Here is a 24,524-nt window from a genome sequence, read left to right as displayed (position 1 = left end):
TATTCCTGATAAGATACCTAGGGATTGTGAAATTACCCTAGCAGGAGGTAACAGAGAAGTGAATGTAAAACCTTTCTATTAGTGAATGAAAAAGTTAAATAAATGCCCCTATGAAAGGGCCCTAAACACTTAGTCTCATTAAGAAAAATGCACAGGGACTTCCCGGGTGGCGCAGTGGTTAAGAATCTACCTGCCAATGCAGGGGACATGGGTTTCAGCCCTGGTCCGGGAAGATCCCACACGCCGCAGAGCAACTAAGCCTGTGCGCCACAGCTACTGAGCCTGCGCTCTAGAGCCCGTGAGCCACAACTACTGAGCCTGCGTGCCACAACTACTGAAGCCCACGCGCCTAGAGCCTGCACACTGCAACGAAGAGGAGACCCCTCTTGCTGCAACTAGAGAAAGCCTGCGCACAGCAACAAAGACCCAACGCAGCCAAAAATAAATAAATAAATAAATTTATTTTAAAAAAAAAGAAAGGAAAATGCACAATAGCCTAAAGAGTTAAGTGGAGATTTGTGCACAACTACAGCTCAATACCATGGAAGGTAGAATGTTTCAAGGCTTTTAAGAGTCAAATGAGTAAATGTTTTAAAATCATTATGATTTGATTTTAATTTCAGTATACTGTAGTTCTTAACAGACCCTTTAAATTTCTCTTAATTTTACCAAGACTTTGTAAGTTTTGCTTTTGCAGTATTCTGCAGTATTGTTCATTAATTCACACTTTCTGTGTATCAGAGCAAGGGGTTATAAAATACTGTCACCTCCCAAGGAGCTCACAATCTCATGCGTATACAGAAAAATAAATTAAAAATTATGGTGGTGCCCTAATAGACGTATGCACAAGATTGCCTAAAAGAGAGCCACCAAGGACAGTCAGGAAAAGTGGCACCTGGACGGGTCAGTCAAGCCAAGATGTAAGGCTATGTAGGAAGGAGCTGAGAACATGCTTCTTTTGCTCCTTCTTGATCTTTCAGTCATAAGAATGCTCCTTCAGTTTGCCTGTGGGAAGATAAGGAGTTAGCCTTCTTTCACCCCTACCACATGTACTGCTCCTCCCATTCTGCCACTCCCCATATCAGAATTCTTGTTAGAATAACTTCAATATTTACATTAAAGTTACAAAGCAAATGCTATCCATAGTTGAGCCATTTGGCATATCAGGATAACTTTTTCTTTCTTTCCTTATTAATTATCTTTTTTATTTGCTTGGTTTTCAGCCACAAACATTCTGTTTAGGTCTCTAAATCTCCACTCTAAATTTTTGATATATCAAGTTTTGCATTGGTTGCATCTTCTTCATCTGTCCTAGAGTCTTAAGAACTGCTCCAAATCCATAATGGTTGCCCTGCGTGCTGGTGCTATCAGTCTGCATTGTAGCAAGCCATAGACTGGGACTTCCTTCACTCTCATGCTGAGAAAGGATTGCCCTTTCTCCCTCCTGTTTCCTTCTCTCTTAATTTACTCCCTTATGTTGGGAGGCATACCTCCTGATACCTTGAGAAAGGGTGTATGAGAAGTAAAATGTTAGGAGATGGGATTGGGGAGGGAAAGATAGATTACAAAGGAACATGAAGACACTTTGGGGTGAAGTGGTTGTATCCATTATCTCGATTGTAGTATGGTTCATAGTATACATATGACAAAACTCATCAAATTGTGTGTAGTATGTTGTATGTCAATTATATCTCAAGTAAGTTACAAGAAAGTAAGAAGAGGAAAAAAAGATATGCATATAAATTTCAAAAGTTTATGGGACTTCCCTGGTGGCACAGTGGTTAAGAATCTGCCTGCCAATGCAGGGGACACAGATTTGATCCCTGGTCCGGGAAGATCCCACATGCCACGGAGCAACTAAGCCTGTGTGCCACAACTACCGAGCCTGCGCTCTAGAGCCCACGAGCCACAACTACTGAAGCCCACGCGCCTAGAGCCCGTACTCTGCAACAAGAGAAGCCACCGCAATGAGAAGCCCACGCACCGCAACGAAGAGTAGCCCCCGCTCGCCACAACTAGAGAAAGCCTGCGCACAGCAACAAAGACCCAATGCAGGGCTTCCCCGGTGGCGCAGCAGTTAAGAATCCGCCTGCCAATGCAGGGGACACGGGTTCGAGCCCTGGTCTGGGAAGATCCCACATGCCGCGGGGCAACTGGGCCCGTGAGCCACAACTACTGAGCCTGCGCGTCTGGAGCCTGTGCTCCGCAACAAGAGAGGCCCCGACAGTGAGTGGCCCGCGCACCGCAATGAAGAGTGGCCCCCGCTCCCCACAACTAGAGAAAGCCCTCACACAGAAACGAAGAGCCAACACAGCTAAAAATAAATAAATAAATAAATAAATTTATAAAAAAAAAAAAAGAGTGGCCCCCGCTTGCCGCAACTAGAGAAAGCCCTCGCACAGAAACGAAGACCCGACACAGTCAAAAATAAATAAATAAAAATAAATAAATTTATAAAAAAAAAAGACCCAATGCAGCCAAAAATTAAAAATAAATAAAATAAATTAATTTAAAAAAAGTTTTATCAACTTATACTGTTAGTAGGTCTGTGGGGAAACATGTACACTAACACAGTGCTACTGGGAATGCAAATGGTACAACCTCTATAGAGAGGATTTGACAATATCTAGCCAAGTTACAAATGTTCTTAACTTTTGGCCCAGTAATTTCACTTCTAAGAATCAAACAAACATTGGCAGAAATACAAAATGAAGTCTGTATGTTACTCTTCGTCGAAGCACTGTGTGTAATAGCAAAAGACTGGAATCGGTCTAAACGTCCATCTGCAGAATGCTGATAAATGATAGCACAGCTACATAGTGAAGCACTACTCAGTTGAAAAAAAAATGAATAAGGTCTCAATACACTGCTATGGAGTAACCTTCAGGATGTATTGTTAAGTGAAGATATCAAGTTAGTAAACATTGAGGATATTGCTACTTTTTGTTCCTGGAAATGCTCTATATCTTGATCTGGGTGGTAGCTACATGGGGTGTATAAATATGTAAAACTTCACTGAGCTATACATTTAAGGTTAGTGTACATTACCATATGTATGTTAAATCTCAATTTAAAATTTAAAACATTAGATGGTAGCATATTGAGTAAGAGTGGGAGAAGAGGAAATGGAAATTTGAGACTTTGCGCCACAAAGAGGAAGCACTAGCTAGAACAGAATGTAATGTCAAGGGAGGATTTTTCTCTCCCTCTATTTTTTATTCCTTTCTTCCTTTCTTCTTTCCTTCCTTTTTGTAATGGGGAAGACTAAACACATGTAAAAGCTGCTGGCTAATAAGAAAGACCAGTTGAAAAGTAAGATTGACTCTATATAACAACAACAAAAAAAAGTACAGTCAATAGTGTAAGATCCTTGGAAAGTTGGGGGGATATGGAAATAAAAGAACAAGTAGAGGGATTGTCCTTGGATGGAGGAGGAACATTTCTACTGTCCCAACAGGAGAAAAGGAAGCTGGAATGGGGGCAGCTATAGGAAGTTTGTAGGATTGGGAACACCAGGCACAATTATACTGTGTAAAGGAGCTAGGTGGGTAGGGTACACAGTGGGGGAGAGGAGAGAGGTAGAATCCAGAAAGTAGAAAGGATCTGAAGTAGTGTCACAGGGATTGGGAGAGTAGGATGTAAGTTGAACAGGAAACATACTAGGACTGTCAGATATTAAGGGCCTGTTTGAAGTTAATGAGCATACGGCTTTCTCCAGCAGGGCTCAGTGGAAGCAGAAAGTTGGCTCCATCCATTGGTACAACTAAGGGATAAGGGGGCTTAGATAATTGGCCAAGCATGTTACTAAAATGATGAATCATTCAGTCTAAAGTGGATAAATGGGGAAGTAATAAAGAAAGCAGAGAGCTGATTAATTAGAAGCAAACAGAAGGCTCGAAGGATTGGCTTTCCAATGAGGTTAAAAAGTGGTTGTAAGGGGACTGGTTGAAAGCTGTGAGTCAGCATTTCCCAAAGTGTGTTCTGAAGAATATGACCAGATAAATGGCTCATGAACTAATGATTCATCATTAAGATTCTGAGACATCTTGCATAACAGAAACCTGTTTATAACCATGCACTCCCTGAACCCTTGAATTACTAAACCTCTTTTTTTAAAAAATTAATTAATTAATTAATTAATTTATTTTTGGCTGTGTTGGGTCTTTGTTTCTGTGCGAGAGCTTTCTCTAGTTGCGGCGAGCGGGGGCCACTCTTCATCGCAGTGCGCGGGCCTCTCACTGTTGCGGCCTCTCTTGTTGCGAAGCACAAGCTCCAGACGCGCAGGCTCAGTAGTTGTGGCTCACGGGCCCAGTTGCTCTGCAGCATGTGGGATCTTCTCGGACCGGGGCTCGAACCCGTGTCCCCTGCATTGGCAGGCAGATTCTCAACCACTGCGCCACCAGGGAAGCCCTAAACCTCTTTTAATGTAACATCTATTAAATTTTCTAAACCAGTGTTCTTCCAAACATCCGTTAGCAACTCTACTTTGTATGTCACATGCTGAAACTCTTACATTAATGGGATAAAGTGAATAATTATCACAGCATATGATCATTGTTTTCGTATCTGTTTTAATGTATTTCAATATGAAAATATTAGTTACCTATTAAAAGTAGGTATAAGAGTACAACAGGGACTTCCCTGGTGGTCCAGTGGGTAGACTCCGCACCCGCAACGCAGGAGGCCTGGGTTTCATCCCGGGTCAGGGAACTAGATCCTGCATGCCGCAGCTAAGAGTTCGCCTGCCGCAACTAAGACCCGACGCAGCCAAAATAAATAAATAAATACATATTTTTTTAAATAAGCAAAACAAAGCAACCATTAAAAAAGAAAAAGAGTACAACATATTTTCAGAAGGTTAAAGGGGGTATGGCTCATGAGGTTAATACTGTTAGGTTTACCTTATTCTGCTATGAAGGTGAATAAAAGGCAGCACTATTGTGCTGGATAATGAGTCCAAATTTAACCACTAAGATTATTATCTTAGTCTGCATGAATATTATACCTCATTTTCACCATTAAGCAGCCTTCTGTGAAAACTAATTATATCCCAGCTGAAGAAAAGACATTGAATAATAAAGGTCCTGATGTAAATCACATCAAATGTATTTCTATTCTTTAAACCTCAAAATAAGATTTCTACTATATATAGTAAGAAGAATAAGGAATAGTCATTAAAATTTGATAAATAGAAATGTCTCTATTTTCTTTCACTACATTTATTTAAGAACAATAAAATTAAGTATCTGATGTAAACTGAATTAATGTGTTTGCTGCCCAGCCCTAAAGGAGGATTATACTTGCCCACCTCCCTGACATTAGGCTTGGCTGTTGAAATGTGAGTAGAAGTGACATGAGTTACTTACAAGCAGAAGCTTTAAGAGTCAGTGCATGGTTCACCATGATCTGTTTCCTTCTGCCACAAGACCAGCAATATCCCAGATAGAGGTTGCTCTGTCAGCCTGAATCTCTGGATAAAGGTGACACAGAGCAGGGGTATCCCTGGTGGCGCAGTGGTTAAGAATCCGCCTGCCAATGCAGGGGACACGGGTTCGAGCCCTGGTCTGGGAAGATCCCACATGCCGCAAAGCCACTAAGCCCGTGCGCCACAACTACTGAGCCTGTGCTCTAGAGCCCGCGAGCCACAACTACTGAAGCCCGCAGGCCTAGAGCCCATGCTCTGCAACAAGAGAAGCCACCGCAGTGAGAAGTCCGCACTCCCCAAAGAAGAGTATCCCCCGCTCACCGCAACTAGAGAAAGCCCGCGTGCAACGAAGACCCAACACAGCCAAAAATAAAATAAATAAAATAAATTTATAAAAAATAGGTGACACAGAGCAAACCTTCGGCTAATCCTGAACGGACGAGTGGCATGAGCAAGAAATACCAAGATTTAGGGGTCATTTGTTACCACAGCATAACCCAGTTTATACTGACCAACACAGAAATCACATTCTCCACATCCTACTCATTTCCAGAAAACGGCAACTGTTAACGAACAGAAATAGAAGTAATCACCAGAAGCATACAACTCCCTCCATGGAATGTCTAGAACAGTGGTGCAAATTGGTTTCATCTCTCCCATCCACTCTAATGGACTTAATAACGCCAGCCTGAATCAGCTCTGTAGAGAAGGATCCTGAAGCCATCTCCTTGCTCAGCAGAAAAGAGTGCCATATTTATCAGTATGTCTTCCAGTAGAAGGAGGGGTAATGAGCTGCCCATCCCTGGCCTAAGATGCACAACCTATGCTCACTATCATTTTCGGTATTTTTCTCATTTTGTGTAGGAGGCATTATTTTTTTAAATGCACCCAGAAATAAACAAAAGCTAGTTCACTAAAATATTTAGAACAATAAATAATTTCATTTTATTTACTGATGGAGGGAGAAAAAAAGGTTTCTATCAGAGCTGATCACAGAATTTCTCCTCAGGCAGAGAACTGTCTTTGCTAGAAACATCTTAAATGGACTTTTTGGTTATTAGTATGGCCCTCTAGGCCACATCTGTATGGTTTGAAGAGAGAGGAAAATAATTAAACTGTTTACATCAGAAACACACAGTAATTTTTGGAGTTGTTGTTAAATGAACCACAATGAAGCAAAGAGAAGTCCAAGAAGAGGGTCAGAAGGGGTCCAGCAACATGGCAGGAGGCCAAGGGGAAGAGATGACCACAGGAAGTTCCCGAGAGGATGGAATGGCTGAGGGACTTTTAAAAACTGAGATGGTTAAGTATTCAGTTGCAAGTGTTTTGCCTTTCTATTCTGTAGTGTAACACTCCTAACCCTAATACACACACACACATACTCTGTTATGGGTTGAATTATAATCCCCCAAAATTCATATGTTGAAATCCTAACACTCGCCCCCAACCCTGTACCTCAGAATGTGACCTTGTTTGGAAATAGGATTGTTGTAGATATAATTAAGATGAGGTGGTACTGGAGAAGGGTGGGCCCCTAATCCAGTAAGACTAGTGTACTTACAAAAAGAGAAAATTTGGACACAGACAGGGAGAACACCATGTGAAGACTGGAGTTATACAGCTACAACCCAAGAAACTACCAGAAACTAGGAGAGAGGCCTGGAACGCTCCTTCCCTAGCGCCTTCTCAGCTGACACACTGTCCCGCTGACAGCTTGATCTCAGAATTCTAGCTTCTAGAACTGTGGGACAATAAATTTCTGTTGTTTAAACCAATCAGTTTGTGTTACTTTGTTACAACAGTCCTAGGAAACACACACACACACACACACAAGCACTCCATTGCCCAGATCTTCGGTAAAGTCTGCAGCACCCACAGCAATGAACAGTGGCAGTCTGGGTACTGAGGGTTTGCAAGGAGTCCAGTAAGTAGACAGTATATGCAAAAGAAACAGGGCATAACAGGAGGCAGAATGCAGAGTGGAGACCAAGAAAGCAGTGGAAACAGAGAGAAGTGGCGGAGGGAACACAGGCTCCTTCTGTTTGTGTTGCCAGAAAGAATTCTCAGAGCTACTGGGAAAGTATCTGGGCTACTTACTGAATAAGCGATGAAGATCTGAGACAATTTTTACTAAATCATAAAGGACCAGATGAGCACAGCAAGCTGGGGAAGTTAGAAACAGCTAGTAGCTGACATCTGGCTCACCTGACTAATGATGTCAAGTGGACGTCTCTGGTTCACTGTCAGTGAGCAACTGAAGGAAACTGGCTCACTTTACCATCCCTGAAAAAAAGCAGTCCTTGCAACAATCCAGGTTGCTCTGACCTTGGCCTAATGCTCATGATTCCCTGTGCAGCGATAATGAGTTTGCTGCTTTGTGGCTTTTAGAGGTAAGGGAAGAGATGAGCTTGGTCTAATGCCTGCTGACTCGTAAAACATAGGGGCCCTGGCCTGCCTCTGATGTGATATGTACACTTGAACCAGGAATGATTTCCCATTTCCTCTCCAGCAAAGAGAGGTTGCTAAGGACGGCCAGCTAAGCATCCAGAAATGAGACCTAAGAACCCTGTCTCTGCCACCAGGGAGGGCGACAGAAAGAAGGAAGGATCAGGTGCATTTCCTCCTAACCCTCCCCTTTTAGCTCCTCTACAAGCAAGCTGCTGCAAGAGCGTTAGAGCTGCTGTTGATTCCTATCGGGTAGGAACTATGCCAAGCATAGCGAGGCTTAATGAAAGGCTACTTATCCTATGTTAGGCATTAACTGGGTACAAAACTGAACCAACAGCCTTCTGCTGCTTAAGCAGTGTGCAAACCAGAGGGAGTGTAAACAATAAAATATAGGACTAGGTTAAATGAAATACAGGTCAAATGGAGCTAAAGTGACATGGTAGAGGCAGTCAGAAGAAAAACTGTCTTAGCTGTGTCTCGGGAGATCAAGAAGGGCTCCACAGAGAAGGCGGCATCTGAAGACTAGGAAAAATTTCCAGGGACAGAGAATCTGGAAATGGTATTCCCGGCTGAGAGAACTGTAGAAGCAATGATAACTTACTGCTTTTTCAGAGGCTGAAGTATAGTTTGGAAACTGAAGATGGAGAGGTTTGATTTTTTGTTTTTGTTTTTGTTCTTTTTGTTTTCCTTAAAATAAAAATTCCATGCTCAGGACTTCCCTGGTGGCGTGGTGGTTAAGAATCTGCCTGCCAATGCAGGGGACACGGGTTCAAGCCCTGGTCCGGGAAGATCCCACATGCCGCAGAGCAACTAAGCCCATGAGCCACAACTACTGAGGCTGCGCTCTAGAGCCCGCGAGCCACAACTACTGAGCCCATGAGCCACAACTACTGAAGCCTGCGTGCCTACAGCCTGTTCTCTGCAACAAGAGAAGCCACCACAATGAGAAGCCCACGCACCACAATGAAGAGTAGCCCCCGCTCGCCGCAACTAGAGAAAGCCTGTGCACAGCAGCGAAGACCCAACACAGCCAAAAATAAATAAATAAATAAATTTATTAAAAAAAAAAAATTCCATGCTCAGGAATTTGCACTTTATTCTCTGCACAGTGGGGAAAGCAATGCAGATTTTGCAAGGTAGTCTGTGTTCTAGAAATGTATGTGCAACTTATGGACTCAATCAACAATTAATGCCCTGGTTGTACACCCTGCATTCTGCCAGGCATCATGGCGCCGAACGGAAGACCACACTCCTTACTCTAAGAGGCTACACTCAATTAAAGAGCTAATGCACAGACCCAGAGTCAGAAGAAGAGCTGGGGAGGAGGATCATAGAAGCAAACTGGCTGCAGGAATCCAGAAAGGGAAAGAAAATCATGAGGTACTTCATGGAGGAAGTGAGCTGGGACTGAGCCAAGAACAAAGTGTAGGATTGGAATTGCAGAAAGAAGGGAGAAGCACGTTCTGGGATTGAACAGGAGGAAGGTGGGACGAAACAGCTCACACAAAGGCTGTTAGAGTAGTGGACTTGGGGGTACTGGCCTGGGTTTAGAAACCATGAACAGAGGCCCTAGCGTCACGGGTTTTGCAAGCAGCACCGCCACGACACCATCAAGGCCATTTCCTTTCCCCAGACCAATGCGGAGATGCAGGTTACATAAGAGGAACCATTGCATTCACTCTTTCCAATATAACCAAACCCAGAGATGCAACCAGAAGACTGCAAACGGCAACCTGATGCTGAAACACACTATTGTTCTTTTGGGAAACAGCACAAGTTCATCAGCCTAGAAAGTCCTCAAACATTCTTGAAGCTGATGTCCAGGAAGTGCTAGGTCAGTGCCTAGGCTCTAGAAGGAACCATGGGAGAAATGATCATACAAAATCATGACACACAGTGAAAACCCAGCACGTACCCAGCAAATCCTGCACATGTGCCCAACACTGAATTCTATCGCTTTAGTGGCATTGACTAAAAATAATCTCTTATGTAGGAGGTAGCGTGGTCTCTGGGAAAGTCCCAAGGTTGAATCCTGGCAGCACCACTCGCTGTATGACCTAATTGCTTTAAGCTTCAATTTCCTCATCTGTAAAAGGAAGATAATAGCACCTGCCTCATAGTTCTGACTCAAAGATGATATGCAAAGCACCTTACATGATAACTGGCATTGAGTCAGCCCTGGGTAAACTCTGGTTCCTCTTCTTTCCCTCCCATTGGTCTCATAGTATAAAGCCAGATCAAGAGGGTCAGTGTGATCTGGGGAAACTAACCAAAGGAATTTGATGCTAATGAGGCTTGAAGACCCCGACCACATTAAAGGTCTGCAGGGTATGGTCAATGTCCACCTTCTGAAATGGCTCTGAGATTTGCATCTGTTCCAGATGTCACGGCTTCATCAACGCCGCCTCTCCATCACACTTAGCATCAAATGTCAAGACAGGATCTATTATAGAATGCTGGAGTGAGGCCAGCACAGCAGTCTTGAAACCCTGCCCCCTGCTCCCAGCTCAGGCAGGATGGGAGCCGAGAAGAGGTGACTTGAGGGTACTGAAACAGCTTCTGAAGCTTCCAAAGGTTCAGCTCATGTAGTAGGAGCAGGGGCAGAGCAAGCCAAGGAAACAGTCCTAAGATTCAGAAAAAGAAAAGTCCCCAACATAGAACACAACTTGACTGCCAGGAAGCCAGAGCAAGTTAATAATCCGACTTGACAGGCGGCCGAAAGATTTGGGGTAGCTCATTTAACATGTGTGTGTGATGCAACCCAGAATACAAAAGCACATAAACAATATCAGGTAAAATATGAATCAAGCTACTTAGCAAGTCAGACTGAGATCAATCGATTGCCAAGTCTCTCAGATTCCTACAAGATACCTTCCTCTGTCCCTTCTCTTCCTTCCCAATGCCCTTGCCCTATTTCAGGCCCCTACTACCTCTTGCCAGCTCAGGGACACCTTAATATTCTAAATATACAACTCTCATCAAGTTCCTCATTGCTCAGCATATAAAATCTAGATTTTCTAACCTGACATTCAGAGTCCTCCATCATATGATATGACCTCCATTTTCAACAGCCTGTTCCCTTTCAGGGTCCTGGTGCTTTAGCCAAACTGGAATAGACACATGCTCAAATCTCTGTATTTTTCCTTTTTAGTGTCTTAGCTTGAGCTGTTGTTTCCCAGCGATTCTCACATACCCTCTGTATTCGTTTCCCAGGGCTGCCACAACAAATTATCACAAACTGGGTGGCTCAAAACAAGAGAAATTTATTCTCTCATAGTCCTGGAAGCCGTGAGTCCAAAATCAAGGTACTGGCAGGGTTGGTTCTTTCAGGAGGCTCTCAGGAACAATCTGTTCCATGCCTCTCTCCTAGCGTCTCGTGGCTGCCAGCATCCCTGATTTAGGGCTGCCAATCTCTACCTTCATCCTCCCATGGCCTTCTTCTCTCTGTGCATCTGTGTCTCCAACCTCCCTCTGCCTTTCTCTTATAAGGGCACTTGTCATAGGATTTAGGGCCCACCCTAAATCCAGGATGATCTCATCTCGAGCACCTTAACTTGATTACACCTACAGTAACTCTTTTTCCAAATAAGGTCACATTCACAGGTTTTGGGAGGAGTTGTCTTTTGGAGGGGCCACAATTCAACCACATTCAATATTTTGCTCTGTCACTGCTTCCTCTGTGAAGAATGCCCTGGTGCCAATCCACAGGAAGTAATCTTTCCCTCCTGTAAACTGCCAGGACACAACTAAATTCCACTTGGTGTTAACTGCATGTTGGTATGCAGGACTTATCTTTGTGTGAGTTGCCTAATTTCCACAGACCTCAGTTTCCTCAACTTTGAAACTGAGATAATTACACCTACTTATAGCATTGTTTTAATAAAAAGACTTTTTTTTTTTTTTTTTTTTTTGGCCAGGCGGCATGCCGGATCTTAGTTCCCCGACCAGGGATCGAACCCGTGCCCTCTGCAGTGGAAGCATGGAGTCTTAACCACTGGACCGCCCTGGAAGTCCAGATAAAAAGACATTTTAAGGGACTTAAAGCAGTTCCTGGACATAGTAAGCTATCAGTCAGTGTTATTATTATCTTTATTGTGGTGGTGGCTACCATCTTCCCTACTATATTGTAAGTTCCTTAAAGACAGTCATCTCTGTATCCTCCTTGGCAGCTAAAAAGTGTCTCGCACAGAGTAATGGATGAGCAACCATATTGGGGGCAGATGACAGATAAGTTGTCTTGAAATAAAATAGTCAAACAGAGGCATATTTGGAACTGTTATGAAGAGGATGAGTGCTCTATCCAGCTCTCCATCAGCAGTGAAGTGCTCAGGTCTTCCTCAAAGGTGGGGAGTCTTGGGCTTCCCTGGTGGCACAGTGGTTGAGAGTCTGCCTGCCAATGTAGGGGACACGGGTTTGAGCCCTGGTTCGGGAGGATCCCACATGCGGCGGAGCAACTGGGCCCGTGAGCCACAACTACTGAGCCTGCGCGTCTGGAGCCTGTGCTCCGCAACAAGAGAGGCCGCGATAGTGAGAGGCCCGCGCACCGCGATGAAGAGTGGCCCCCGCTCGCCGCAACTGGAGAAAGCCCTCGCACAGAAACGAAGACCCAACACAGCCAAAAATAAATAAATAACTTAATTAATAAAAAAATAAAAGTAAAAAAAAAATAAAGGTGGGGAGTCTCTCCTGAGCCACTCCTAGGACACTTCTCCCAACAGTTGCTCCCTATGACTTACAAGAAGCACGACTTGGAGATCTGGCACTCAGTGGCCCTTCTGAGTAAGCACGGCATATCCAAAGGAGAATTCATTTTCATAAAAAACATCACCTGCGGATTTGTCATCATGGTAATTGTATTTTATCATTCTCATTGTACCTCTTAGCACTGATGTGACTCTGAAATAGAAGGGAAAAAAGGGGTGGGTGAGGGGGCTGACTCCTGGTTTAAGGGAAAAGTGACTCAGTAGCCCTTGGCAGCCTTCTCTCCGGAACTGGGTAGGTGTGCTCACTCACGTCGGCCCGGGCCTCCTCCCAAAGGTTGCTCCCCTCAAGAGCCTCTCGGGAGTGTGGAAGCCTTCGCTGCACTGCCAGTTCTTCTCTCTATACACCATACTCTCCCCCACGTGATCCCATGGGCTATTTCTAAAGGGCCAAGGCTCCTGACAAATGGTCCTGTCTTTTGTTTTAGAATACTCTGAAGTTTTCTAAAAGATGTTCACCATTAGAAGTGAGGGCTGGTAGTCACTCCCATCTGGCTGCAGATAATATTCCTAGTAACCCCTCCACCACTGACTGGGCACTCGGTATGTGCCAGGCACTGTGCTCTACCGATTTTCTCCGGTAACCCTTACCACAGCTCTAGGAGAGACCTAGGATTAGCTCCACTTCACAGGGGAGAAACTTAAGGCTCATAGACAGTAAATAACTTGCCTAGAGTCACAATCCTTGTGCATGATGAAGCAAAGATTCCAACTGGATCTAACTCCCAAGTTCAGGCTCTTAACCACTGAACACCGCTACCTCCTAATATGCATCTGCATATTTCTCTCTCCACAACTGCAAAAAGGAAGTCCACTTGATATGGAAGTAAGGAATGAAAATAACAATCTTCTCTCGCATTTCCCGGGTTAGAAATCTGAGGCAGTCCCTTCACAGATGGGTAAACAGCTGCAATCTCAGAAGTTTACCTGATTTTGCATGAGAAATGTAAACATGTTTCAAGTTTCCAGAGGATGTGTATCAGAATTAAATTTTTAAATGTTATTCTTGGGGAGGAAAGATGGTACTGGAGAGTCATTCCCAACTTGACTCTAATTATACAGCATGCAAGCGCAGGCACGTGCAAAGACTCATGTTTTAGTGAGGTGTGTACATAGCGTTGTTCAGTGAGAAGACAGAAGCTGAAATCCTTATGTGTAGTTTCCCAAGCAAATATTGTAAAACCTAATGTGCTGTGCATGGCAGGCTCAGGTAGCTGTCATCTGGGATCAGACTTCCCTGGATGTGTTCAGTTTGGGAAATGGTAAAGCAATTCTCTTCTGCCCCAAATCAGTGCTGATTGATTTGGTTCTGTTTCCATGTAGCAACTGCCAAAGCTGTGCTCATAAATAACACTTCCTATTTATATGCTTTAAAAAATCATGTATTCCTTATTGTAGAAACTCTCTGATGGTACCTACAGAAAGAAAATAATGGGGATTAATCAAAGAGAAAAGAAGTTGTGAAATTTTAACTTTTCTCTTTAATTTTACGTGAAATTGAGCCATTTTCCTGGGAAAATTAAAACACTGCAAATCTTCTTTACATGCAGAGCACAGTACCACCCGAGAAGGAAAGCAGTGGCATTATCGGGGAGGCACTGCGGTGCCATTAGCATTCAAGATTTTCAACGTTCTGAGATTGGTGAGCCAAGGCTATGGTGACTAAGAGGGTTATTTGTGACTGTGCTTCAGAGCCTCCTCGATTAAGTCCTAACACAGGTTCCTTCCCAGATGCTGACGTTTATGCTCCGTATCCACTGAAAAGGCGAAGGATGAGTTATTGCGGGATATTTTTATTTCAAATAATTACTGAAAGGACAAGAATTCATCAAATTTTGATCTAGACAAGACCTTCAAGCAATGCTCAAATCAACCTACCTATTCTTGTATATAAAACGCCTGTCAGGAGAACTGACAGCTCAATGTAGACATTCATCACCATGAATGTCCAGAGCTCCTAAAAGAAAGAGAAGGCTGCATCTAGCAAAATTGCCACCGGATTAAAAAATGTTCCCTCCTAACATGGCCTCAAGAAACCTAACCACATTAACGCAAACTCTTGCTTTTCGGCTTATTCCTAGGCAGCAAAATTGCCCCTCACATATAGCGCCTATCAAGGTAGTACGAACGTAGATTACTCTACAAGCACTTTCAGCTGGATTAGCCATTGACAAAATTGAATCTCCTTGTATAAATATGTACAGATATATTTGCATTGATTGGCACAGTGACTAATCCTAATTTTTTTTTTTGGCCGCACCCCAGGGCTGGTGGGATCTTAGCTCCCTGACCAGGGATTGAACCTGTGAAAGCTCAGAGTCCTAACCACTGGACCACCAGGGAATTCCCTAATCCCAATTATTTTTGGAAGTACCCCCTGGTCTTCTGACACAGAGAAATATTCACTTTTTATTTTAACATCTAGGGGATGCATGGACCGCTTTGTACTCACTCCAGAAGCTTGTTTGCTCCCCAAATGAGAAGAAATTCCCTTCATGGGGAGGAAAGAGCACCCCCTAGTGAAACAATGTTTCCTAACAGTCCTTCAACAGTGAGGTTCCACCTCCATTTTATAGCAGCGTGATCGCATTTTAGAGGCTAAGGCCCAGTGCCTAGGGCCTACAAGCTTTTCAAAGGCCAATAAAAAAAATTGTTTGAGAGCTGAGAAAAATCTGTTGGCTCCAAAGTTTTTAAAATTCAAAACTGAAACTAGTATATTTGATTAAATGTCTACAAAATGTGACATATCAACTAGTCACAGCAATTCAACTATTAAATAGTTACATACAAATTACATTTAATGTGAGATGTGAGTTCTTTTTAATATTTTCTATGATGAGGGACAGGGCCTCTTAAAATACGAGTTAAAAGCCTTTTTTTCATAGAGTTGACCTCTCTTAAAGAGTCTTCATGATCATTGACATGGTCCATCTAAGTCTTGGCATTACTCTCTTAAAGACATTAAAAACAATACTTTATTTGTGCAAAGTCCTTGATAAAAATTTACACATACTCCCATTCAATTCATTTAATCTTTACAATAGTAAATTAAGAAATAATGAATTAAAATGTTTGGATACAGTAGGGTTTTTGTGTGTGTGTGTTGTTTTTTTTTTTTTTTGCCAAAGTACAAAATATTACATATTCTGAAGCACAAATAAACAAACAAAAAACCATCAGAATCAAAACAGATTAACAACTGCAGTTCAAATGAAAACAAACTACTAATTTGAAATGGCATATGTAGACTTTGAGGGGAGACAATACATAGCATGTGGCTCCAGAGTTAGATATTCTGAACAGAAGCTGAGTGACCTGGGACAAGTTACTTAACCTCTCTGTACCTCAGTATCCTAAACTGTAAAATGCGGATAAAAGAGTACTTACCTCAGAGGGTTATTGTGATGTTTAAGTGAGTTCACAGATTTGAAGTACTTATAATAGCGTTTGGCCCATAGTAAGAGTTCAATGAATGCCAGCAATTAATTATTATTCAACCAAACCATACCAATCTTTGATTCTCAGAAACAGAACAATTTAAGATTCTGAATAAATTAACTCTTACCAAAGCTGAAAACATCCACAAAAGTCACTCATCTTTTATTTTGAAACTTTTATTTGAAAATAACTTCAAAATTAGAATTGATCACATTTTATTCATTTGCCTTATCATTTGCCCTTCAGATCACTGCAAATCTGTGTCCCTAATTCTTATTCATAACTTATGACGTATGCATTTCCTATTTCTGAGTAACAAATTACCACAAGTTTGGTGTCTTAAAACCACACCTATTTATAAGATCACAGTTGTATAGGTCGTAAGTCTGAGCACCGCATGACTGGGTTCTCTGCTCAGAGCTTACAAGGCTGAAATGAAGGTAGTGGCCAGGGTGAGCTCCTTTTAAGGCCTCCTTTCTTTGTTCTTGGCCAAATTCAGATCCTTGCAGCTATAGGACTGAGGTCTCACTTTCCTTGCTGGTGTCAACTATGGGCCACTCTAAGCTCCTCCAAGTCACCCACCTTCCTTGCAACATAACCCCATCCATCTCCAAAGCAGCAATGGAGAATCTCCCTCATGGTAATTCTTTCTCTAGCTCTGAATCTTTCTCCCCAGGAAGAGCCCAGTTCCTTTTAAGGGCTTGCCTGATTAGGTGATTAGGTCAGGCTCACTCAGGTTAATGTCTCTCTTCTTAAAGTTGACTGATTAGGGTCCTTAATTAGACCTGCAAAATCCCTTCACAGCAGCACCTAGATTAGTGTTTGCATAACTGGAGAAGGTGGAGATTTTGGGGACCATCTCAGAATTCCACCTACCACATATGACGAGATACTTTATAAGCATATATTTTAGCCTCCTAGGGCTTCCATAGCAACATACTACAGACTGAATGGCTTAAAAAACAGAAATTTATTTTCTCACAGTTCTGGAGGCTGGAAATCCCAGATCAAGGTGTCAGAAGGTCTGTTTTCTCCTGAGGCCCTTCTCCTTGGCTTAAAGATGGCCACTTTCTCACTGTGTCCTCACATGGCCTTTTTCTCTGTGCACAGGTATCCCTGATGTTTCTCTCTTCTTATAAGGACACCAGTTACATGGATTAGGGTTCCAGCATATGAATTTTGGGGGAGGGGCAGACACAATTTGGTCCATATTTGTCTAATAACAAAACTAAGCTAATATTTGAGCTACTAGGCAGGTATTATGCTAAACATTTTTTTTTTTTTTTTAATGGTAATTATTTATTTATTTTTGGCTGTGCTGGGTCTTCGTTTCTGTGCGAGGGCTTTCTCTAGTTGTGGCAAGTGGGGGCCACTCTTCATCGCGGTACGCGGGCCTCTCACTATCGCGGCCTCTCTTGCTGCGGAGCACAGGCTCCAGACGCGCAGGCTCAGTAATTGTGGCTCACGGGCCTAGTTGCTCCGCGGCATGTGGGATCTTCCCAGACCAGGGCTCGAACCGGTGTCCCCTGCATTGGCAGGCAGATTCTCAACCACTGCGCCACCAGGGAAGCCCTATGCTAAACATTTTTGATAGGCTATCTCACTTAACATAAATCATTAGATTAATTATATATTAGTATAACCATTATATAAAGTTCCAGCTTTGGGCTTCCCTGGTGGCGCAGTGGTTAAGAATCCACCTGCCAATGCAGGGGACACGGGTTCAAGCCCTGGTCCGGGACGATCCCACATGCCGCGGAGCAACTAAGCCTGTGCACCACAACTACTGAGCCTGTGCTCTAGGGCCCGGGAGCCACAACTACTGAGCTCACATGCCACAACTGCGGAAGCCCACGTGCCTAGAGCCCGTGCTCCACAACAAGAGAAGCCACCGCAATGAGAAGCCCGTGCACGCAACAAAGGGTAGTCCCGGCTCATCGCAACTAGAAAAAAGCCCGCATGCAGCAACGAAGACCCAATGCAGCCAAAAATAAAATAAATAAATTTATTAAAAAAAAATTCCAACTTTATCAAAATATTTCCTATATTCTCGATTAGAAATTCTATACAATTTTTATTGACCTGATTCTTAGAGTTCTCTGTCTCTACTATGCTCCATTCTGAGGGCGGTTTTTCATTCACTGATCAAATTTTATTGATCATCTATGAGCTTGGTACAGAGGCACAAAGGTTAGTAATCAAAATCCCTGCTCTCAGAGAGTATAGGCTAGACGGGAAGACGTATTTTATGTGTGCATCTCCACGTACATTTTGAAATATCTTACACAAAAGGTATCAATTATATTTATAGAACCATTCGGCACATGTAAGTTCTTATGAAAGCTGAGGCACTAAAAATTAAAATAATTTCAAAAAAGGGGGAAATCCTCTGATTATTTGGTTTTACATTACCTTCTTCAGCTGCATCAACCCTAACTGTGCAGCAACACATTCTTTTATGTGTGGCTTTAGACTGAATTCTCTGAGACTGGAAAAAAGCCAGCTGGGATTTGAAAGTGAGAAGTAATTATGACATAAAAGTGCAACACCTGGGGCTTGGTGGCGCAGTGGTTGAGAGTCTGCCTGCCGATGCAGGGGACACGGGTTCGAGCCCTGGTCTGGGAGGATTCCACATGCCGCGGAGCAACTAAGCCCGTGTGCCACAAGTACTGAGCCTGCGCGTCTGGAGCCTGTTCTCCGCAACGAGACGCCGCGACAGTGAGAGGCCCGCGCACCGCGATGAAGAGTGGCCCCCGCTCGCCGCAACTGGAGAAGGCCCTCACACAGAAACGAAGACCCAACACAGCCAAAAATAAATAAATAAATAAATAAATAAATTTGTAAAAACAACCAAACATACAAACACATTCTAAAAAAAAAAAAAAAAAAAAGTGCAACACCTGACTGGGTAAAGCGCCTCAAATTCCACTCGCTCTGCTCAAGAAAAAAATTATCTTTAAAAAATTTATTTTCTCACTGTCCAACTCGTTCACCTTTCATGCTACGAACACCGATACCTTTTCTGCAGGAGGCAAAGGCAGCACTCGCAGGTGGAAGGAAATCTCCAGATTTGCAGGCCGAGTTGCTTCTCAGCTGTGGGCGGGTGTGGTGACAGCACCCCAGCGAGGAGAGTCTTCCCCTCCCAGCCCCAGCTCTCCTTCCCTTGCTCGCGACCCGTGGGCCCCTTGCTGAGCTCCGCACCCCGCTGCCTGGCTCAGCATCTATTCCCTCGCGCCGTCTACAGGAGCGTGGACTGCGCGGGCCCGGCGCAAAGGCCCCCGGCTTCCCCTGGTCCCGGGCTTCCCGCCCCCGGCCCGGGCCCCGCCTCGCCACGTGCGGCCGCGGGCTGATAAATGGCTTCCGCGCCCCGCGCGCGTCGTCGGACTCAGCGGCAGCTCGATTCGCGCTGGCTCTTTCCTTCGATTCCGAACCCCCTACAGTGAGCCCTCCGTCCATGGAGGGGGAAGAGACGTACCTGGAGCTCTACCTGTCCCGGTGCGCCGCCCAGGTGAGCCTGGAAGCCGCCGCCACGGTCCCAGAGTCAGGGTCCGCATCCCGCCCCATTGCTGAGCGCTGGGTCCTGCGCACTAAGGATTGTGCCTCCATTTTATCTCTCGTAAAACTCCTAGTGACCCTAGGAGGTGGGCTTGATTATCCCCGTCTTTCAGTTGAAAAAAATAGAAGGTTCGAGAGTTGAAATAACTTACCCAAGGTTGCCAACAGAACTCGAACCTGGTCTAGTATGAATACAAATTGGAGGCACCTGTGGCTTCTTTCAGTTTGTGATTCTTACGTTTTTTGGGTTTTGTTTTTTAATTTAAGAACTGTAGAAACGAGAGGAAGGAGTCTTCAAAAAGAAAAGCAAGGGAAAAACTTTCGGCTGCGGGGGGGGGGGTGTCGGATTCTTTTTTTTTTATTTTTTTTTAATTTTTGGCTGCATTGGGTCTCCGTTGCCGTGCGCAGGCTTTCTCTAGTTGCAGTGAGCGGGGGGCTGCTCTTCGTTGTGGTGTGCGGGCTTCTCATTATGGTTGATTCTTTTGTTGCGGAGCACTGGCTCTAGGTGCGGCCTTCAGTAGTTGCAGCACGCGGGCTCAGTAGTTGCGGCACACAGGCTTAGTTGCTCTGCGACATGTGGGATCTTCCTGGACCAGGGCTCAAACCCGTGTCCCCTGCATTGGCAGGTGGATTCTTAACCACTGTGCCGCCAGGGAAGTCCCCGGATTTTTAAATAGACAATGATTAGCAATGAAGTAGAAATAGTGAAGTCCCACAGCGTTTAACATTGCAAAAGGAGAGCCCACGTTGGAGAGGTTCTGAGAAAGATGAGTTAATGACTGCAAAGACAGTTTAACAAAAAGTTTCTTTAGGTGTAAGGCCAAGGATGCAGGGAATACTCTGTAAGCATATTCTCTCGAAAGGAGGCTGTCAGGGTTCCACTGCCGTAAAACATCCCCCTTTGATATCTTGTTGCCATTGCCTTAAATTCCTTGTTGAAGTTTAGTTCTTTGGGTGGAGGCTTTGTCCCCTGCTAAAATGCCATAATGGGAAAAAGGAGGGGAGACACTGATAGTTGCAGATATTAGTGCTTTAGTGGAAATTGGCTGATGGAATCTTTTCTGGCTGGAACAGAAGAGGCCAAAAAAACAATGGAGAGGAATCTGGGCCATTGTCCCCACCTCAGTGTCCCTCAGGGCCCATTTGTGGGATGGGGGTGGAGGGAGTTAGAGACTAATAACATAATTCAAAATGAAATAAGGTCAAATCTTATTTCCAGAGAATAAGTGCATTCTTCTTAAGTGTTTTCTTCTAACATTTAGTCACCCCTGCCATCTGCTGGACTTGTGGTAACAGCACAATTCAACAGGATCTAGCCAGACATTAGCTGAATAGCTTTGTCATGGAGAAGATGCAGCACAAGGCACTGGTGACTGTTCATTTGTCAGAAGTATGATCTTCTAAGGGGTGAGGTTATCCTGCCAGCAGTGGTCAAAATCTAGAATCCAGGCCTGCAACTTGGGTGAAGTGGATGGTAATATATGTACCAAGGATTTTTTTCCATAACAAAGGCCATGAATTTTACATTAGCTGCTTCCCTCAGTTGCACACCTCTTTCCTTCGGTTGATGATAATGGAAGTTGAGCAGCCTTCCCTGGACTGGAAGTATAATACATTGATTTAAACTAGTCTTGCCGTTTAAATTTCAATAACTTTTTCCCTATTGTACATTCATGTAAATGGAATGATTTCTTTTCCTTCCTTTGACTAGAGGGAATGAAGATGGCTCCTTGTGGAGGCTTGATCAGCACTCAAAGCTATCTCCTCAGCTTCCTTTACTTACTGCTCTTCTCTTTAAAATACGAACTTAAAAGTCCAAAAAAAAATCTTTAAATCAACTTAAGGAGTACAGAAAATCTGTACTCTTCAAAGTACACACAGTTTAGAGCATGGTTGCCAAATTGCCTCAGTTACAAAGTTGGATTTAGAGTGGCAACTTACTACAGGTCTAACCAAAGTAGGGAAAACATTTTATGAAAAATGCTTTTTCTGCATTTTAAGGTATACTTCCCTGTTTTCATTAAGTGTGTTGTAACCCTACAGTAGAATTTTAATGATATTTTGTGGAAAGAGCAGGGCATGAATGTAAGCTACCTGAACTGCCTCATCCTGAACACACTGCCTGCCAGCCAAGGTGGCATCCCTTTGTTGTGACATGATGTTCTGTTTGTTGTGTTTTGTTTGTCTGTTTTGGGAATGGCCTAGGATGACCTTGCTCCACCCAGATCACCCCTGCTCAGCCCAGCTGTGCCTTATGATGTGTACACATCCAATCCAGAGACTACGTTTAATTCACAGCTTGAAGAAGTCACAGTAACATCTGGCAATTTCTCATCTGTGGATCTTAGCTTCCTACCAGATGAGCTTACCCAGGAAAATAAAGACCAGACTGTCATTAGAAGCAAGCATGAAACTGAAGAAAATTGTAAAACTAAAAGTTGGCAAAGTAGGTTGCCATTACCCAGCCAACAGGGCGTTGGCCTGGCCTTAAACAGCAGCGGTGGGTCAAATTCCCATTCACATCTCCACCCTGGTGATGCTGACTCAGCCCAGCCCTCTCCTGAGAAACCACACTCCTTGCCTCTGGCATCCATAACTCCCATGACACCAGTGACCCCTGTTTCAGAATGTTCTGGAATTGTGCCTCAACTACAGTAAGTTGTTGTTGTTGTTGTTTTAAATGGGTGATGCTTCTGAGTACACATTTCATCAATATATTCCTGAGTGGGATGATAATAGTGTAGGGAAGAGAATTTCAGATGTCATTATCCTTGATTTTGTTAGTTCGTAATGGACTTTAGACAGTTTGATTATCTGTAAAATGAAGCACTAACTCTTGATCTCCTAAGTGGGAGTTCAAGGTGAGTATACACATTCTTGAAGGACTGTATTGTTCATAGTAAAGCACTTTAGTTGAAAATTGTGGCTGGAGTTGGAATAACACAAAGGATATAAAGATGTAAAATTGAATTTGACTTGCAAGTTGATTTGATATTGTGATTTCTATTTTGAGACATTTTGAAAAAGATCTAAAACTTAGTTTTAGTCAGCTAGTCAGGAAATTTTAGAAAAAGCTATTTTTTTGTTTGTTTGGCCTTGTGGCATGTGGGATCGTAGTTCCCCGACCAGGGATCAAACCCGCGCCCCCTGCAGTGGAAGTGAGGAGTCTTAAGCACTAAATGTGTTATTATACATTTCACATTTAGAATAATTCTCCCCCTAGGAAGTCACCTAAACCTATGAAATGAGGAAGTTAATACGTTTTAATTATTTTTTACTTTTTATATCTGGTATAACTTAGGTTGACTTATTTCTTTTTTTTAATTATTATTTTTATTTTTTATACAGCAGGTTCTTACTAGTTATCCATTATATACATATTAGTGTATATATGTCAATCCCAATCTCCCAATTCATCACATAGGTTGACTTATTTCTTTAGGAATATAGTTTCCACTGTAAACCTGGCCTGTAAATTGGATCTGAAGAAAATAGCTTTGCATGCAAAAAATGCAGAATATAACCCAAAGGTAAGATTTCCCAGTAATTTTTTCCACAGTTAGGTTTGATTTAGATTTTCTTTCCTTCATAGGATCATGATATTGACTCATTCCTTTGTTTTTATTTTTAAAAAAGAAAAAATTTGTTAGTGAAAAGCTTTTGGCAACACAAGTTTAATCGGCTCGTTCTCTGTTTTGAACTTATAAAAAATAATCTCATTTTCTGTGCTGAATACAGTAATTATTGAGCAGTTCCTAAAAGTTCTTTCCCTTGTCATTCAGAAAAAACCTTTCAGTATGACTATTTTCAACCTGACTATGGAAATGCTAACTTTCTTACAATGTCATCATATTCCTGGAAATAATTTTTTCTAATTTTTGTCCTATCTCCTGACACCTGTGTATTTTTCCATTTACAGTTTCTCTTACCTGAGAAAGCTCAGTTGTTTAAAGTGTAAAGTTCAAGTGTAAGATTCAGGGATTTTTTGTTTTCCCTCAAAGTTTAATAAAATCTATTCTTTTTTGTGTCCTCCCAAGGCCAGGCATCCCATTTTCAATGGTCTATTTACCTAGGAAGTGGATTTGTTAATTCAGTAAACATTTAACAGTTTGGTGGGCTCTGTACTTAGTACAAAGATGAGTGAGGCCTGGTCCCTACTAGGAAAAAGTTCACTATCTTGGGTGGTGGAGGATTTATGGAGTTAGATGAGAAAGGCCATATTAGTCGGAAACCAGAGGACCTTGCCAACATCAACTATTTATGAATTAAGTATTTGTTTTTCCTGTTGTGTAGTGTTGTCGCTGACCAAGTGTTACCTGAATGTTACCAAATGCAACTAAGCTTTCCTATTTATATTTCACATAGCCAGCTATGATGAGGACAGAAACCCAGTGATGAGCTAGGATTTTTATGGCTGTAGCTATGATGGACCACACTATTGATCAATCAACATTTTAAGCATATTTTATTCTCCACCATCCTGAGCTCTCTCAGTTTGGTATACAGGATCTGTCCAAACTTGGACTTGACAGCCAGAAAAATTCTGACTTGGCACTTAAGCTGCCTTAAGAATTTAACAAAATGAATGCCAGGTGAGAGCACTACCTTTTTAGGAAACACCTAGAAAACATTAATAGTCCTTGCTCGGCTCTGTGTAGTGCTGACTCAGGGTTCTTTTACTGTTAACACTTCATATCTGAAATTGCCAGTCTGGCCTTGGAGTGATCTGTTGTCCTGTGGGGCGGCTCTAACCCATGGAACTTTAGTCTTGCATGGTACCCACCCCAGTTTCCTTCCCAGCTTAATGGGGGAAGTCGATGTGGCAGGCCAGTCGTTCTCAGCCCTCCCCTGCGTCAGCAACGCTTGGAGGACTTACCAGTGCTGCTGGCCTGGGGACC

The 24,524-nt window shown here is 43.1% G+C and overlaps 1 protein-coding gene across 1 annotated transcript in view; it reads left to right on the top strand.

Annotated features, from left to right (window-relative positions):
- TBPL2 (TATA-box binding protein like 2) overlaps positions 1-24,524 on the top strand; it is a 55,488-nt gene that overhangs the window by 4,656 nt on the left and 26,308 nt on the right. Inside the window, exons 2-5 of the mRNA XM_036842048.1 lie at positions 19,100-19,174; positions 19,316-19,579; positions 21,832-22,280; positions 23,069-23,156. Of these exons, the coding sequence (XP_036697943.1) occupies positions 19,100-19,174; positions 19,316-19,579; positions 21,832-22,280; positions 23,069-23,156 (876 nt within the window). The remainder of the gene's footprint in view (positions 1-19,099; positions 19,175-19,315; positions 19,580-21,831; positions 22,281-23,068; positions 23,157-24,524) is intronic.

The sequence above is a fragment of the Balaenoptera musculus genome, chromosome 2 (assembly GCF_009873245.2).
Source record: "Balaenoptera musculus isolate JJ_BM4_2016_0621 chromosome 2, mBalMus1.pri.v3, whole genome shotgun sequence".
Taxonomy (NCBI): Eukaryota; Metazoa; Chordata; class Mammalia; order Artiodactyla; family Balaenopteridae; genus Balaenoptera; species Balaenoptera musculus.
Note: the sequence above shows the minus strand (reverse complement) of the source record. Positions and strands in the feature narration are given on the sequence as shown.